The sequence below is a fragment of the Xiphias gladius genome, chromosome 5 (genome assembly GCF_016859285.1).
Source record: "Xiphias gladius isolate SHS-SW01 ecotype Sanya breed wild chromosome 5, ASM1685928v1, whole genome shotgun sequence".
Classification (NCBI taxonomy): domain Eukaryota; kingdom Metazoa; phylum Chordata; class Actinopteri; order Istiophoriformes; family Xiphiidae; genus Xiphias; species Xiphias gladius.
This window is the reverse complement of record NC_053404.1, coordinates 22,393,332-22,411,802: the sequence shown is the minus strand read 5'-3', so window position 1 is coordinate 22,411,802 and position 18,471 is coordinate 22,393,332. Positions and strand designations below refer to the sequence as shown.

Here is an 18,471-nt window from a genome sequence, read left to right as displayed (position 1 = left end):
GAACTGAACTACTGGCGCGAAGAAGAGACGCGAAGCATGTGGCAGGTTTTATAACAGCTCGTTGTTTGCTTTGCATGCAAAGAGCTTTTTTCCTGCAAAGTATCTGGAGAAACTGGAGCTGTCAGATAAATGTAGGGGGAATAAAACATGAATTATTGGAGAAGAGTGAAGCGAAAGGTCTGCCAAAGTGAAACTGCTCCAGTAAAGTGAACGTCGAAGTCAAAGTAGGACTTCGTAACAGCACTTGAGCGCCTGGACTTTCCTCAGTTTCCTCCTCTGCTCCGTTCGGCCGAAGAAAAAAACTGTTATCGGGAGCAACCGCCCAAACACCGCCACGGTTTCTTGATCTGTATTCAGCCACGTCTGCTGCACACAGAGAAGAACGAAGGGGGGGGGGAGGGAAGGTCGGAGAGGGACAGAGTGAGAGGAGAGAGGACAGATAAGAAGAAAACCGAGACACTCAAAAGAGAGAGCAGCAGTGTTTGAGGTGAGAGCTGCATACCAACGAGGAGCCCTGCAGGGTCACAACAAAGCTGTGTGAACAGCGTCAACAAGGCTGCGTCTCTGCTATTCTCTCTGAAGCCACCGTCGACCTCCAAAACAGCCTCTGAGCCTCATGTCCCACTCAGATCACGTCGGAAAATTTCCACCCCGACAGGTTTTCACTGCCGAGGTTTTCTGAATAAAGGATGTTTTGGCGACGGCCGGAGCAGAAGCTTGATCTCAGGCAGCCGGTTGATCGGCTGAGAGTTTTTAAAATTCCTGCCTCTGAAGAATAAATCAACAGGATTAAGAATCAGATATTTGATGTGAAACCAAAACACATTTTGGTCATTTTGGCAGCGAAAAGTTTCGAGGTTTGACGCCCAGTGTTGGATTGAGTCACACGGCTAGTGTTGCTAGAAAGTGTGTGTGTGTGTGTGTGTGTGTGTGTCTGTTTGCCTGAGCCTCGTAGATCAAATCAGCTGAGGGTAGTAATGGCCTTACCTCTGTTTTCAGTGGAAACTGAGAGACATCGTGCTCTCCTCAGTATCAGCCTTTTGTTTCTAGCCACGTGTGTGTGTGTGTGTGTGTGTGTGTGTGTGTGTGGTCTCTGTCAGTGTGTGACCGTGTTGGCATGCATCCCGTCGCCTCATCACGCTCTCTTTAAGCTCGGTCTGAGGGGCCTCTGTGAGTTTTGACAGGGGTTTGCAGCCCGCGGCCCGGAGCAGCTTCATCTCGCCGATTTCGTCACTGTGTCGAACTGTTGTGCGGCTCGTGAAATATTCAGCTCGCTATAGGACGCTAAAGCAACAAAGCGCAGCTGCGTGAATGAGGCAGCGGGAGAGCTGCTCCGCTGTCAGGTGCGTCAGTGTGCGAGTTATTTAAAACTGTCGAGAAATGATAAGAGCATTCTTGTTTTTAAAAGGACTAAACCAGTGGTTTTTTAATGTCTATTTTCAGTCATTTTAGATTGATTTCCTTCCTTCTAGGCAGCCGTTGCTCTCAGTTCTCACAGGGACTGAAAATCTTCTAGAAACAAACCTTATTTTTGTAAAACTTTAGTTTTAGAATTTTCAAAATTCCCGTCATCGGTGCATTCGAGGACAGAAAAACCGGAAGCCCGCTGCAGAAAAGCGGCGCGGCAGCCTGCTACAGTGTGGACGAACCAGCCACAAGCCGACACCGATGCCCTGACGAGCGGAACATGTGAATCTGATTTGAGGGTTTCGTCCAGCAGCTGTTTACGCATCGACGAGGTTGGAGCGTCCTCGAACGCGCCGTCCCATAAAAAAAAGGGCGGCAGATGCTGGTTGGTGGGAACGCTGCAGGCGGGAGTACATGCAAAACATCTTCCTGGTTATGAACGAAGATACAGGAGAAAAAAAACACACCTGCCCAAGTTCAACGTCAGGGAGACTTAGTCACTGGCAGCGACGCGCCCACGCTACACCAATCCGACAAAAACAGAGGGGACGAAATGGATTGTTGCTACGGATTGTTTCAAGTTCCTGCGTGTTGATTTGAAGCCGACTGCCGACGGGGAGAAAGAAAAGCAACCCTAAAAACGGATGGCGTGTTGGGGAAGATTGATGTAGGAGTCATGTAAATTATCTGCAGTTTGTAGCTAAAAGGCGAAGCAGACAAAACAACCTTAACGCTCCTAATCACCGAGAGACGGTTAGAGGGGAGTTTGAACACAGTCTGATTTATGGGCTTTTGTACTTTGGTGTTTCAATATCCTTAATGCCTTACTGGCATTTTGATAGCAGCAATAGAGTCTCTGAATCCACATTTGGGCCAACAGCACTGGGCCCGTAATGCTGCGTGCACCAACGCCGTGTATATTAATATGCCAGCATTTTGTTTCTGCCGCTGTCTCTGATGTCTGCTTTTACTGCAGAGACACAGCCTCCAGACATGTTTCTTTAATCACTATTATTACGCATCTACTCCGAGTTCAAATATAATGCGACGCCTGCGGGGAAAGACGGCAGCTGATAAGTGCTTTGGAAAAATTATGTTATTTGTTGTTCCGCTGCTCGAGTCCTTCGCATCCAGGCCTGTGAGGAGAGTAAGTTTACGCCTTCAGGTTCATGAGAGGCACGAGGACATTCAGCTCCAGAGCGATTCCCAACATGGGGTTTGAGCACAGAAATGTGAGTTCACAAACAAGCGCGGTGACGCTCAGATGCTGACTTTCTCGCCCGTCGGCGTGACGGTGGCCGTGCCCTGCGTGTGGCTCTGACGGACGACCGGGTTCATCGATCAAACCGGGCAGCAGGAGCGGCGCCATCAGGGCGCTGAACATCTGGAGCAGGTCTGCATGCTGCGGCACAGCGACAAAACGTTTTGGACTCTGCAGCAGAGGCGGCTGCGAACTTTGCTTTCAGAAAACCACAACACAAAACTGGAGCAATAACACGTGTCACGCTTGTCCAAGGCGACACGTGTTTGCTTTATACGACTGGAGAAACTACTGACATCTCTCTTCCCGTGAATGTTGTGCAAATCAAAATGCAAATCAAAGTTCGTCCACCGTTCAAGGTAATTCAATCCAAACCTAACGGAGTTGGCGCCTCATCGTCAGCTTGCATCTCTGTGGCCTTCATTTAACCAACTGCCCGTCCAATCGCCCGTCCAATGGCGTGTGTGATCTCAAGTTGCTTCCATCTCGAAATGCAGGATGAGCAACAGGCTTTATCCCAAGCAGCGTATCAAAGTGGGAAACAACGGACGCAGCGTTCTGGGGACGCCTCGGGGCTTTTGTCAGAGTTTGACAAGTTCTATGAAATGTTCATGATGTTGGCCAGTAGGAGCACAGAGCACTCTGTAACCAAAACAAACCATTAATCACGCTGTAGCTGCTGTGAGCAGATGCTGTATTCCCAGAGCAGTTGGATGGCCGGTGAACATTTTACGGATTATAAACACTTTACCATTACTCAGGTGCTATTGTGTTTTACTCAATTATTATTGTTCTAAAGGAAAATAAAAAGCTAAAACAGTAAATCTCCGGTTCCAGCTTCACGGTTGTGAGGATCTGTCGATCTTCTGTGTTCGGTGTGACGGTAAAAACCGAGGATTGCCGGTCGTCGGATATGAGAAGCAATCTGACGAATTCCCCCTCAGCTTTGCAAAAGTAGAGCAGAGTGGCAGGCGGAACAACGGAGTCCGAGTTAGCGATCACAAGAATTCACGACCGCACCTCGGCCCTACTCTAACACGGTGGGGCCCGATCGATTACAGGCAAATGGGACCACCACCTCCAGAACAGTCTCCAAAGCTCCTCGGCAGCCGTCTTTCCCCCGCTCTCCTCCACCTTCGCGCTCCAACACAGTTAAACAGACTGAAACCTGTGTGAGAGCTGCTGTTTATCAGCTGACAGATGAGTGCGGTCGCCCGCTAACCGGCCGCAGCGTTTAGCGTTTCATTAAGTCGGCGTCTGTAAAAAGCAGTCACCTGCTCTTTGGCTCATTACGGAGGCTCAGCGCTGCCAAACCGCTCGGTGCGATGTTTATGTGTGTGTTTATAGGAAAAGGAAAAGGCTGTGTGTGTGTGTGTGTGTGTGTGTGTGTGTGGTGGGTGTTCATTAGCGGGGAAACAGCAGTGCAGACTGTGTTGTGGCCCACGGCTGTGGACTCACCAGCTGTGAGATCAGCCTACACTTCCAGTGAACTAAACCCGAGGTCAACCGGTCCACCCACGCTGTGTGTGTGTGTGTGTGTGTGTGTGTGTGCAGATACACATCATGCACATGCAGCGGAGAATACAAGCCATTCAGCCCACACCTCATACATCCCACAGGCTGTAAAACTCTCGCTATTGTTCTTGGAGCTCAGCACAACAAGGGCACTCATGAGGTGTTGATTTACGCTGCAGGCTCGTGGGGATACTGTACGCTGCAGCGTTCGACCTCCGACCTCCTGCCACCGGTGATAAATCACTCACTGTCGCCTGCTAAAGAGCTGGGGCCTGACAGTGATGCTTTTTACTTCATGCGATTCTTCACTGATTCACACGGGAAGCTTCGTCTCTCTCGCCCGGCTTCCTCTGTGTCACGGAGCAGAGGTCGGAGGTCGGCTGCAGAGCAGAGCAGAGACGGCTGGGTCCCGGCGTCTCGCTCGGGGACACTGCGGCAGCAGTTAGAGCTTATCTAGCTCCCATGACACGTGTGTCTCTGAGGGAAGCGGAATATTATTAGATTGGATTTGATCACTCAAAGCTGAGCGCGGCTTAATCAAAGGTTCCCTGTGGAGATTTTGGCCCCGGCTGGGTCCCCGTTGTGTTTATCCCATGCCGGTGCAGGGGGATGCAAGCGCACACACGCGATGCACGGTCCTGCCAAGCGGTGTCACGCTATTCCACCGATCAACAGGTGGCGCTAATGCGCCAAGATGTGCAACAAAACGGGGAAGAAGAAGAAGAAGCCTGCTGGCGAGTTTAAAATACTTATGAGGAAGGAAGTCGACTCACGGAGTGGATGTAAGTGTGAGTTGTAGAGTGCTGCCATAGGCTCCACCTACACCTGTCTCACCTGTGTTGTTGTGTAGATCAGGAGGTAGAAGGTGAGGGAGGAATGACTGTAGAATTTTCTGCCGCTGAGCGTCTCTCGGTCAAAACAGTAACAAAAGACGGAGTTCGGAGATGTCGTAAAGTAGCATGGGGTCATGGGAGTTGTTGTCTTCAGCACCGTTGCCGTCATTGCACTCAGCTTCTCCCGGTTGGGATTCCTCCAGCGTCGGTCGCTCAGGAGGTTTTTACCGGGAGCCGAATTATCCGCGGAGGCCTCCTCCTCTCCGAAACAAACGGACCCGGTGAACAAATCCGTCAAAAACACAGAATAAGACAGATTCACGTAAAAAAAAAAATCTGTGTTTCTACGACGCTGTTCTGCGTAGGAGCTGCGAGCCGAGCCGCCGCAACCGGTTGCTCAGCTAGTTTCTCTAAAAACTTCAGATCCAGACGTCCGATGTCTAAAATCCTTCATCCGCTTAAAATATATAGTTAAAACAACCAAAATCTAAAAAATTGCATCATAAAAATGTGGCTTAAAAGTGGGAGAAAAGCCACCTTTCTGACAGCTTCTGGCCGAAAACCCCATGCGTGAAGGGGATGTGACGCCATCGACGGGCGACCAAATGAAACGGATCGTTACCTTGATTAAAATGACAGATTCCACAGGGTTTGGAAACTGCTCGGGCGCACGGCTCAACGGAATGCACAACACAGTCCTGGTCCTCTTTTAGACATGCGTTATACCCGGTTATACCCGTGATTAATTCTTTTGATGGGACAGTTTTGACACCGCATTCTTGTGCTGCTGATAAAGTGTATGTCCACACATGTTTGAGATGTGCCAAGACAGCAGAACAATTGCCACAAAGGACCAAAGAGAAACTGGAAATCGTAATTTCACTGGGTGTTTAAAAAAGGGGGGTGATGGGGATGATTCATGTTGACATGCCTGTGTGTAGATGTGTGTGTTCCATACATCATTAGCATCTCTGTAGCACAGACGTTAGAGTCAATACGTCAGCAGCCACAGACCGGGCATCTCCCCAGTGCTTCAGTGGACAAAAATAGCAGTAGAGTTCACGACATACTGGCTTTTCTCAGTCTGTTCACTGCGGCGACATTTGAGGGGTGAATTTTCAAAACGTCTCCAGTCACGTCGGAGGGAAAAAAAATCTCACATTTATCATTTCAACCCTCCGCCTTGTTTTCTGGCTCGTTCAGAGCTGCGCTGCTTTTAATTTCAAGAGAGCGCTTTTTCACATGCAATGCGACGCGTCATTACACCCCCAGTGACATGCCTCAGGCTCCTAAGAAAAAAAAACGAGTTGACAACTGCGGCGAGTTCAGACAAAAACCTCAGAAAAAAAAACAAAAAAACGCTCGACCCTTGTTTCTCACTCCGCTGCTGCTCCCTTTGCCCCGAGCTCACTCAGCCGGGGCCGAGGCCTTTGGGCTCAGTGCACACAGGAATGTCATTAAGGCGTTTAAATGTTCCTCGTGTGTTCGGGCTTTACCATTATGGAATGTAATGGTGAGAGCGGGACAACAAAGGCCGCCTTTCACTGCGAATGAGAGCGTCCGAAAGGTCTCAGCTTTCTCCGACTGCGCGCTGATTTCAGAGGAAAAGCTCAAAGAATCAATACAGCGGAGCAAAAAGGAAACGCGTTAAAGTAAAACATTCCCGTTTTCACGAGTCACCAAAGGACGGAAAAGGATTACAAGTAAAAATGAATGGAAAGCGCCTCAAGCTCCTCAGTTCAGATCGGATCGGGAAGAGGAAGAAAGAAGGATGAAACAAAAGTAAGCAAAGTAGGAAGAACAGAAGGAAAGACAAAAGAAAGAAACAAAGAAGGGGAATAGGAAGAAATGACAGAAAGGGAGGAGGGCAACGGGGTGGGAAGGACAGAAGGGAGAATAAAGGAAAAAGAAAAGAAAGAAGAAAAGTACTTTAGGAAGAAATGGAAAATGAAAGAAATGGAAAAGAAAGAAAGAAAAGAAAACGTGTAAAGAGAGAAGAGAGAAAGAAAGAAGAAGAAAAGAAGTGAAGAAGAAAAGAGAAACAGGGGTAAAGGTGGGAAGAAATTAACGGATGGATGAAAGGAGACAGAAAAGAAAAAAGGAAAGCAAGAAGAAAATAACATGTTGATGAAGAGAGAGTGGGAAAGGGAAGAAAGAGGGTAGGAAATCAGGAAGAGAGAAAAGTAGGAAGAAAGAAAGAAAACCAAAAAAAAGGCAAACGAACGAGAAACATTTTGTCGACAACATGTTGAATGTGACTTCTGAATGAATAAATTAACGCTAGCTGCAGCGGAGGAAAAGTAAAAAGTCACCAAAATGAAAAACCATGTTCCTTCCCTCTGCGGTCGCGTTGGCAGACAGACCCAGGTTCATTAACAGATCTTCATGTTTCAGTCTGGAGCCCGTTTGTTTCTGCCGTTAGCTCGAGGGGACTGGGCCAGATAAACACTCTGGCTCCTTCTGCCGTTTGCTGGCACGAATCGGCTGCTCTGAAACTCGCCGTCGACATCCACGGGGACGAGACTCGGGAGGCGGCGGCGACTGACGCATTCTTAACCGAATCCACGCTGCTCATTTGGACTCCGTCCATCACACCCGCACTGAGAGACAGGCCGCGTTTACCGTCACAGCTGGAAGCCTCCCGAACGGCCGCCGGGGGAATGGGAACATCTGTCCCCGTGAAGACACACACCTGCCGCGTCTCGAATCGGGAGCTGGACTCTCGGAAATCCACATTTCTAGACGACTACGTCACAGCAGGCCGGCAAAGGCCCGGACCGGAAACCAGGAGATCCAGGGGTATTTGAGGACACGAAGCCCCATTGGGGTTGTCATCACAGGCAGCGGTGGGGAATCGAAATCTTCACACTGCTCCTCATCGGTCTGGACGACATTTTAACCCCGGTGAAATGACAGGATCTGGTCTCTAGTAGACATGGACACTCACCAGGACAAAGACAGAAGCGTCCCCCCGGGGGACATCGGGGAGGGGAGGCGGAGATGCTGTGAAATGAGTCAAACGTCATCCTCCTTCTCAGAGTCCTAACTGAGCCAGATCTGAACACACGGACATCAAGCAATAATTCAGCGGGACGTCCACTTCCCGGGGGCATCACGATCTCTGACGTCCCTCCAGAATAAAGCTCCAGAAATCCACTTGGAAACCAGAGGAGAAAGAGGCTGCAGAACCTCATTCAGAATCCTCACGTTTTTAAGTTTCCCTCAGTGTCACAGTGACCCAGCGACGGTTGTCTGAACGTCCACGGCTACACGGAGGACAGGAGCTGGTCACGGCTGGTTCAGCAGCTTTAAAAGGGAGAGTTTGACTGAATGGAAACTAACATGGGCCAGAAACAGGGTTCAAAAGAGAACAACAGTAGCGACCTATAGCCACAGGAAAAGCTGAACGCTGAGTGAACACACGTGATCAAGCGAAAGTCATGAATTCAAACCTCTGACTGATAATATTGAACTTCCCAGTGAATCCGACTTTAGAGTTTTCGTCCTGCTTCGTTGATCAGGTTTAGAATGAAAACATCTGTCAGCTTTCAATTGTGTCCTTCATTTATTTCTATGTCCCGTGTACGGGAAAAAACTTTGCTATCAAAAGTTCCAGAAAAAAATGTTTGGGAATCTTTGCAGTTTCTTTCATGGCCCTGGACTGAAAGAGAAAACAGATTAATCTGAATCCTGTTCAGACTCTTCCACCCCATCGTAAAGAAATCTGTGTAAACCACAGATTACCTGTAAAAACAGATATTAAAGAACACAACAACTGCTGGGAGCTTGAGTGCGAAAAAGAAATGAAAAGCTTACGCGCACACACACACACACACACACACACACACACACACACACACACACACACACACACACAGCAATAAGCTGAAGCTGATCCTCTCTAAACAGCGTACGGGTGGAGGAGGGAGGAAGCAGCTGGAGAGTGTGATGTTATGCAAGGCGGAGGAAATCCAGGGCATTAGAGTGGATATGTGAGGGCTGCTGAAATGAAGTCCGGAGTCTGCACATGTCCGAGTCTGATTCCCCTGCTCGTCCTGCTCCTAAACAAGGACTGGGCGTCGCATGTTCCCAACGGAGCGGGGCGCTTCCAGATGAAAATACTTCAGGCTCTAGCAACAGGAGCAGCAGGGATCCAAAGCCGCTGTTTCACATGTAGGAGCCACAACCATCAGACCGAACCATGAGAAAGTCTCCGTCCCATCTGTGACCCTTTGAGTCTCTACGCAAATGACAGGAATGACAGGGTGTCTTTAAATATGAGTGTGTGTGTGTGTGTGTGTGTGTGTGTGTGTGTGTGTGTGTGTGTGTGTGTGTGTGTGTGTGTGTGTGTGTTTGTCTGTTTGTGTTTTGAGAGGCAGGACGCTGAGGCTCGGGGGTTTAAACGAGGATGAGCCTTTGTTTTCCACCTTCTAAATAGCACCCAGTGCCCAAAGGTTCCAGTACAGCTGCAACAAAACACACACACACACACACACACACACACACACACACACACACACACACACACACATGCACACACACACACACTCCGAGCCTGAGATAAGGAGAAACAATTCCAGGTTTTATCAGAGGGACGGGAACGATATGAATTCACCTCAAATGCATCGGGACCTTCCTCAACAGATTCACCCGCTGCTCCGTGTTTCATTCCACACGGTCGCTGTTTGCACATAGCAGCCCCCCCACCCTCACCAAACTACATGAGGAATCCAGCAGAATAAAGACAGGACAACAAGTCAGCCCATGATTATCTACACTGACTTTATGGAGCTCAGTACACGATAATGAAAATAAATATGTAAGAAAAAGTAATAAAATCAATCAAATAAAATCAATACTTGTGAGTATAAATGTATACATGTGTACTGTCCCGAAAACGTAGTATAAACACATACTTACCTGTATAATAATTTGTAATGTGAATGGTCTGCAGTCAATTGTTAAACAGGAATCAATAAAGAGACAAACCCATTTCTGCTGTGTGACTTTCTGTGTGTGTGTGTGTGTGTGTGTGTGTGTGTGAGCTCCTGTAGGTGCTTGGCATCCAACGGCGTTACACACACGGGCCGAGTTATTAGGAAATCAATTTCTGAAGACAAACAATAGGGAAAAGGGGCCATTGTGGGAAAGATCACGTGACTTTGGTCATTTATTCGGTTCCAGACCCTCCAGCAAAGATGGCATTGTGTGTTACACAGATTTTAAAGCCCTCTGGACACACATTCCTGGTCTGGGGCCGTGTTAATGCCTGGAAGGTAGAAAAGCCGATGGTCCGATGTGTCAGTGGCTCCTCGGCGACGTGGGCGGCTGGCGCCGCAGCTCTTCCTCCGTTTCCCACAGTTTTTGTCGAACCGGCTGATCCTCGTGTGAACAGATCAGATGCAGCTGGCAGCGCGCGTCAGTCTGAGGCACGCGGCTCTTTGAAACGTTGACGCTCGCTCTTGTGGAGATTTATAGACCATCCGTAGAGGTTAGAGACCCAGGGAAGGTATGAGGGGCTAAATCTCCACGTGATCTAGACTGCCCCCTTCCGCGCATTGACTGAGTGACGTTGAAAAGATGAAAGATCCGCCGCCGTCGGCCTGTTTCCGTCAGCTCGCCTCCTCTTTTCTCAGTTAAAAACAGAGTCTCTCTTCCTCAGGCCGGTCAACCCGCCCGCACACCTGTCTGTCTCATCTGTCTCCGCCCTCCGCCGTCTCCTCTTCGTCCCATCCTTCTCAGCACACGTTCGCCCGTCTCTCTCCGTCCGTCGCACTTCCTGCCTCTTTGCTCGTTTTACCCTCTGGGCTCATCCACTGATCTGGAATAACTGTGGAGATCAGTGGTTTTAATCCTGATCCTTTGAGAATGATTGTCTTCTGATGCCAAGTCCTTGTGTGATATCTATATTTTTATTATTTATATATTCAACATATATATCTCACATCATCATTTTGTAATTACTGCCCCGACCCCATCCAATACAAAGGGGGTGAATGGAATTCAGTACACAGTGAAAAATGACTCTAATAACTGAACGATTCAACGGTAGCGTCCCGTTCCAAACTGTGTCCTCTCACCGCGCTAAACGTGACGGCGCATGACGCAGCTAATCCGACTCTCACGATTTAGAAAACAGCCTGAAATGAAAACAGTCATTTCCAGCGTGATTTCACTGCACCAGTACGGTACCAGTAAGAACACTTAGCGCGTAGGTAAAGCCGGACCCAAGCGAGACTCAACGAGGGGAGCAAGGGGGGAATAGTCCGGGCATGTCACAGGCAAGGGGAAATAAATGATTGACGCTGGGGACACTGCAGGATACAGGGAAAAAAAAATGTGTAATTAAAAAGTTTAGAACAGCCTCACATTATATTACAACCCACAGACCTTATTCTCATGGTGCAATTAAAAGAATTCAAAATGACAAAGCTCCTCATTAAACACTGAAGCCATGTTTGATCCACTTTAATAATTTATAGTTCTTTCTCTTCCGATGACAAGAGAAACTTTCCACAGCTGCATCTGACAGAGGTACGTTTGTTTTCTACCCCAGCGTGCCCGCTGTGAGCTGCCGCAGCGCTGGACGAATTTGCTAGGAATCGAACTTTCACACATTTGGTCCCATTTCGAATGACACAGTGACGTAGAGGACGTAGTGCTAATGGGACACAAGTTAATCCCTGGAGCGTTGTTTGTTAATGACTGAGAACTACAACATGTAGGTTACATTAACTGTAAAAATAAAAAAGGACCCTGGGCTGTAATATAGCTAAGGTGCAGCTGTTCGACCCTTTCCACTCTTTAATTATACAGAGAGTAAGAGGTTGCTGACGCCATTTTTCTCCTGGCAACTCCAGACTTCCCCAGTATTTACGAAAATACTCATTTGTTTTCTCCTTCCCTCTTCCCTCTCCACAGTATGGTTTTCCCCCACGGTACCCGTCACGCAACAAAATTACACTGCAAATCACGGGCTGCACCCCGAGGTGTTGAGTGTTGTACCGTGGAAACCGCGTGTCATTAAAGGCTCGTGCATTACGGCTGGAAAAAACCACGAGCGACCGTCCGGCGAGCGCGTGTGAAGCAGGGGGTGCGTATGTGTGGGTTTAGTCTCCGAGCTCCTCACTGACTGATGGTTGTGTTGGAATGTGGGCAGAGCGAAGGATTAGCCAGGTAATCCCCCCCCGGCCAGAACAACGCTAATCCCCGCCCTCGTCCCTCACACCCCTGGACGCGGGGCTTCTCAGACGCTCGCAGGGTTCGCGTGTGTGTGTGTATGTGTGTGTGTGTGTTTACAGCGCGTGTGCTGGTTGCGGCGTCCGCTCAGATGTAGAAAACGCCTCCTTCAGGCTTTCACGGGTAAAGAGAAGGATGCAAAAAGGTGAGGAGAAGGATGAATGTCAGGATGAGTGGACGGAAAACACACCTGTGCTGACAGAAGACGCCAAATGATCTCGGAAAGACTCAGACGTGAGATGTTGTGTGAAGCGGTCTTGCCACAGAACACGAGAGCTCAGTGCAACAAGTCGCTTTCAGCCGGTGTTTCACTCCGTCACGCCTCCACTGTAAGAAACCAAAACCCGTCACAGCTCGCCACAATTCGTTGCTCAGACTGACCCTATGTCCTGCTGAGAGCTCAAATGTGGACGGTAGTGTTTTGCTTATTTCGCGCTCCCCGGATGAAAACGTAAACCCGTCCCAGTGTCAACGCAGCAGATCCCGAGAACGGCCTGGTCAGTCGGTGGGTCCACCACCTTGGGTCAGACTCGGATATCTCAGCGTCTATTGGTTTGGTTGACACCAAATTCATGTTCACCAGAGGATACACACTCTAATTACTTTGGTTACGGTCTTGACGTTTCCTGTTGCGCCAGCGGCAGGTTGACATTTGTGGGTTTTAGAGAAATGTCTCGACAGTCGCTGGATGAATTGCCATGAAATCTGTTACAGACACCCACAGTGATCAGAGGAGGAATCCTAATAACTTTGGCGATCCTCTGACTTGTCCTCTAGCGCCATCATCAGGTCAACATTTTGATTTGATCGCTATTTCGGTTTGTGACCAAATGCCTGTCAAACTTGTGATGACGATTACTGCTCGTTTGGCTTAACTTATGTTGGTGTAGCCTCTCGTTTTGTGACCATGTTTCAAGGGTGAGGTTCTTGGATAGAAACGCTCGGAACCCTGTTCTTCCTACAGGAGAACGATGGTCTCACTGCGGAGAACTTTGACTCCGTGTTGTCCCTCAGTTTCCTACATCAGGGCACCTCGTGTTTGGTCACGCATTTGACGTGAAACTGCACGAAGGCGTAGCTTAACTTGTCCGTCGCACCGATTGGCGCTAGACATCGTAACTGGGTCGTCCATTATCACAAGTGTAAATCGATCACGGCCTCCGTGTTGAGTGACAGTGGCGTCCAGACTTCTCGTCCGAGAACGATGTCACGCTGCATAATGGAGCGGAAATAAAATGGCTGTTTTCCTCGTCGATTCGTAACCTGTTGTCCGGGTTCTAGTGACCTCACACCTCTGCTCCGTGTGTCCCTCCCGCTCTGCCGTAACAGTGTCTGGAGTTTGGCAAGGGCTCGGTGACGGGGGACATGTGCGAGGACCTGTGCGTGCTCGGCCTGGTGGAGTACAAGCGCTGCCTCTACTACGAGAACGGGAAGAAGGTGATCGAGGCGCGCTGGAGAGGAAGCCCCATCATCCTCAAGTCCAAACTGGAGAATTTCTCCTCCTACGAGCCACTGGGAATACTGGACTACCAGGTGGTGTCTGTGCTTCGTTTCCAGTCTTTGAACGTTTATTTTTTAAGCTCAATTTAGATCCAAATCAAAGGACAGTAAAAAAATGATTGACAATAATCTGTTCCTCTGTTCAACAGGACACGGCAGAGGAGCTCTCCCCTCTCGATGTGGTTTTCTACGCCACTCTGGAAGTAAGTATCAAAAAATATTAAAAAACTACAGCCCCATGGGTGGGAACCCCAACTTCTGCACAGAATTCACACTGATCTCTTCTGTGTGTGTAGCGTAATAAAAAGCACACCTTTTCCGTGTACCAAAGTCTGCAGCGCATATTGATTTCCTCCTTGTCTCAGGTACGAAACTCCCTGGGGCTGGCTGAGGAGGATGAGGATGAAGAAGGAGGAGGAGGAGGAGGAGGAGGAAATAACGGCTCTCTGGCCAGGCTCTGGGGGAAGAAGCTGAAAAACAGAGACAAGAGTTACTCAAGAGCAGAGCTGGCCTCACTCTGGTCTCTGCTGCAGCAGGAGGAGTACACCTTTCTCAGGTAAAACAGCCAGAGTCAGACAGGGAATAACTACTCCTGAAATTCTGAGGAGAAGGTTAATTCAAAACACGGAGTTTGGATTATGCGGGCTAGAGAATTTCTCTCCAGATTTTCTTGTGAAATGCGGTCTCGTTGTCTGGAGACCATGAATATTCACAGAAAATTTTACGGCCTTTTTTTCTGGCATCTCTTTCCTCTAACGTAACCGTGCACCGAAGTCTCACCAAATAAGCTGGTCTCCTCCTTGAAAATTTTTGTGGGCAGGGCTGGAGGACGAGAATAAAAACACGTGAGTTTGTTTTCAGTCGGAGGGCACAGACGCACGCGCGCCCGCCAACGGGCTGGAAGCCAAAACTCCCCCGAGACCAAAAATAAAACCAGCGAGGCGAGGTGCTTATCTGGAGGCCTGCAGACAGAGCTGCAGTGACGAATGGAGTTTAGGATATAAAAAACGTCTGTGTGTGTTTGTGTGTGTGTGTGGTACTTGGTAGGTTTAGGGACAGGAGAAACAGAGAAGAGATAAAACCCACGGTGGATTTGTCTGACCTGTAAAGCATGTGACTGGATGTGATACATCACACACCAGCCTACAGTGGCCGGCAGCTGAGACAAAGTGATGTTTCTCCACCGGGACAGTAAGACTCACTCACCGCCGGCTGCTTTATCTTGAGGTTGAGGCTTATTACTCTTCTTCCCTGCTAAAGAGCGTGAGGACGCCAGGCCGCGTGGTCGCCCGTGGCCCGTTCTCCATCGCCGAGCAGAGAAAAGCAGTGACCAGGACGATACAGAACAAACGTTGAGATATTTCACTCGATAGCGCAATTATGATGGGGCTAGATGAAGAGGATCATCAATCACAGTGGGATTCATCCTCTGGGGGCAACCAACTGTACTTATTTCCCCTTTAAAACGTATCTCTGATCTGTCCTGCGTATGTTTGTGTGTGCTCATTGAGGCTCTGCTGTTTAGTTGCACTCCTGAACCTCCATCTTCCCGCCTCTGCTCTCCAGAGTCCTGCAGGACCTCAGCACCCACGTGGCCAAGGTGCTGGGCTCCTGCGGTCATTTCTACGCCGTGGAGTACCTGTCCGCGGGACACGCCTGGGACCAGAACATCTTTTCCCTCGAGGAGGTGGCCGTTCCTGGGCTGCGGGGTCAGGACCGAGCCGGGGCCCGCGGGAGGTGGACCACCAGGGAGATGGTGCACCGCATCGCGCTGAGTTTTCTGGACATGGTGTGGCACTTCGACAACGACTTCACCCACAAGCTGCACCTGTGTGACATCAAACCGGAGAACTTTGCCATCAGGAAGGACCTGACGGTGAGTTTTCAGCCACGTTTAGATCCGGGCAGTTAGACGACCGGCTCCAGAACAAATCCCGATAAAATCCACCAAGTGAGCCTGAATGGCCTCAAGGTTTTCTGGGAATATAATGAAAATAAACAGGATAAAAGGTTGTTTTTAAAAAAAAAAAAAAAAAAAAAGAAGCTATTAGAGAAGGTAGAGATTGAGATCAGAGAGTGGACGGTGAATTACGTGAGGGTTTTCTTGAAGAGATGTTTTTTCAGCTGAAAGCAGAATATGTGACGCTGCTGCTGCTGGGAAGGAGACGGTCATTCTGCATCTGCTGCAGGCCCAAATATATGTAGTATATACGTCACTATTTATTACTTTAACCCAAAAACTGCGTCGGGGAGTTGGAAGTCCTTTTTTTAGCCCTGCAGTCTTCCTCTCAGGCTGCGTTTGGTCCCAGCAACCTCCACCAGGAAGACAGGGCAGCCTGGATGCAGCCTGAGAGGTGAAACCCGGGGCAAAGAAGTCTGCCTTGCACTCACTGAACTTTCTCCTCGTTCCTTGTTCCTGTGGGAAGTTCCCTACGAGGTGGAACCGAACGTCATTATCTGAAAGTCACTTTTAATCACTTTGTAATCAAACTTCTAAAACTGACACGTTCATCCTTTATTATTTAACTGTAATATGATAATTAAAGGTTAACGTTTGCTTATTTTAGCTCTAACAATAAATCCAAAGAGCCTGACAAATAAAAATGGACTTTCTTCCCTCTGTGTTCTCCCTCAGTTAAAAACCATCACGAGCGTCTGGGCAGAGCAGCGCAGAGAAAGTGGAAGAAAAAAAAAAGGGTTGTTTTCCCATCGTTATCAGATGGTTTTAGGGTTTATGCAGCAGACTGAGCCAGACGGTCATTAATTCAGCACCATGTCAGGTCTGCGCTGGACCCCGGCCAACAATCACAACTGAATCCAAACTATTTCATCTTTCACGTGTCTGGACGACGATTACCGGAGAATGAGCAGTGAAAGAAAAAAGACAAACGCATCCAGGACCAAATGAGGCTCATTACTGTTCTTAAGGGGGTTTTTTTGTTGCAGGATTAGAGTTTTTCCTTTACGAGTGCTGACACGGAACAGATTTAACAACTTTTCAGTGCCAGCGTTGTAAAACCTTGCATACAAAACGAGAACTCCCATAATGTTTACCATGAAAAAGCAGAGCGAGGTTTGTCTGCAGCAGCTTCTACTCAGTGTTTAGTTCCTCTACGGGTTTTTATAGACAAAACACACAGGTAGATACGACCCAAAGACCTTTTGTCTGCTCCAGCAGTAAAAATCCATAAAAACAGCTTCCAGTGCAACTGTAATGAATAATTCTGTATTTTCTTATATTTTTAAAAAAAGGATAAGTCTGGTGATATTCTACATTTTTCTCCTTGTTAACAAACCTCATGTTTAGACTTGAACCAGCGCTGAATATTTCCTACTAACCAGTACAGTGTGTCTGTGGAAGCCCGATATATCATGTTCCTCCGAGCCACAGAGCTCCATTGTTTCCAGAAACTATTAAAGACACGTCAGTGATTCACACTGTTGCGCCGGGCGATGTGTTCCCTCATCGCAGTGAGAAAAATACAGCCTCTAAAGACGCATGGCTACTTGTCGGATCAATTGTTTTCAGCGCGGAGGCAGAGAAGACGGAGGGGGACGTGCAGTTTAAGGAGAATACAGCAGCAACGAGGGGAAACGGCAGAGAGACGAAAACCGGCCCGAGACTGAGGTCTCACCTGCCAGAGGAACAGCTTCGATGAACCAAACTCACCTCACTTCACTTCACCGTGCAGTAAATTCATACGGTTTAAATGTGCAGCCGCCGCCTCTGCTCACCCCAGATATTAAAATGCATCTCGTACGCGGGTTTTCTTAAGCAAAGGCTTGAGGTCTGGAGTTTGCCTCGGTAAACTCGGCCGCCGCATTTTGGCAAAGCGTGTTTTGGCAAACTCCCCGTCAGTCAGCGGAACTGATGAGACGTCTTGGACGACTGACAAAACCGCCTTAAACTCTACAGCTCTTTGGTGGGTCACTTCATTTTGACATTCAAAGAAATGGTTAGTTAGTTACAATCAATGGATCAATCTTTTTCCCTTAAAAAACATTTTTCTTAAAGTGTTCAGTTAAATTTATAACACACATTTAAAACAAATAGTTGCACATTACTATTTTAAATGGTAAATAATTCATGAATGGTAAAAGGTATCTATGGAATATTTAAATTGACCAAGTATTCAGGTGAGACATTGCAAGAGTGTCCCAAAAAATTTAGAAAATGACTTCTAATTAGTTCACCTGTCTGTCTCTCTAATAAAACGACGGTGACGAACCTGAGGACAGTGGACATTTAAGCCTCGGTGGTGTCTCCTGCAGGTGGTGGCCATCGACGTGGACATGGCGTTCTTCGAGCCGAAGATGAGGGACATCCTGGACCAGAACTGCAGCAGCGATGACGACTGTAACTTCTTCGACTGCTCGTCCAGGTGTAACCTGAGCAAACGCAGGTGCAGCCCCCGCCGCAGGAACAGCAACCTGCAGGTAAGACTTGAGGTGGGCCCCGCAGCAGCGCAGGAACTCGGCACGGTTTAGAGGTATTCATACTTTACTTGAGTGCTTCCATTTTATTCTGCAATCGCTAATATTAATCTTTTTAAATAAAAGGTACCAGCACAGCACTAAAACACGTCTTTGATGCGGGACTTTTACCTGCACATGTCACTTTTACTGAAGTAAAGAACCAGACTGTTGCTGCCGCTTCGTCCAGAGTCAAACTGTCCTGGACTCGCTCACATTCACATCGAAGTGAGGTGAATTTCT

General features: G+C 48.4%; 2 protein-coding genes across 22 annotated transcripts in view; both read left to right on the top strand.

Moving 5' to 3' along the window:
- Positions 1 to 18,471, top strand: part of LOC120789870 (NACHT, LRR and PYD domains-containing protein 12-like) — a 1,168,582-nt gene that overhangs the window by 651,431 nt on the left and 498,680 nt on the right. The gene's annotated exons all lie outside the window — the stretch shown is intronic.
- The window catches only part of dipk1c (divergent protein kinase domain 1C), a 37,294-nt gene that overhangs the window by 13,719 nt on the left and 5,104 nt on the right, over positions 1 to 18,471 (top strand). For both annotated transcript variants that reach the window (XM_040127087.1, XM_040127086.1), the window contains exons 4-8: positions 13,585 to 13,788; positions 13,905 to 13,958; positions 14,121 to 14,311; positions 15,322 to 15,631; positions 18,028 to 18,192. In XM_040127087.1, the coding sequence (XP_039983021.1) occupies positions 13,585 to 13,788; positions 13,905 to 13,958; positions 14,121 to 14,311; positions 15,322 to 15,631; positions 18,028 to 18,192 (924 nt within the window). The remainder of the gene's footprint in view (positions 1 to 13,584; positions 13,789 to 13,904; positions 13,959 to 14,120; positions 14,312 to 15,321; positions 15,632 to 18,027; positions 18,193 to 18,471) is intronic.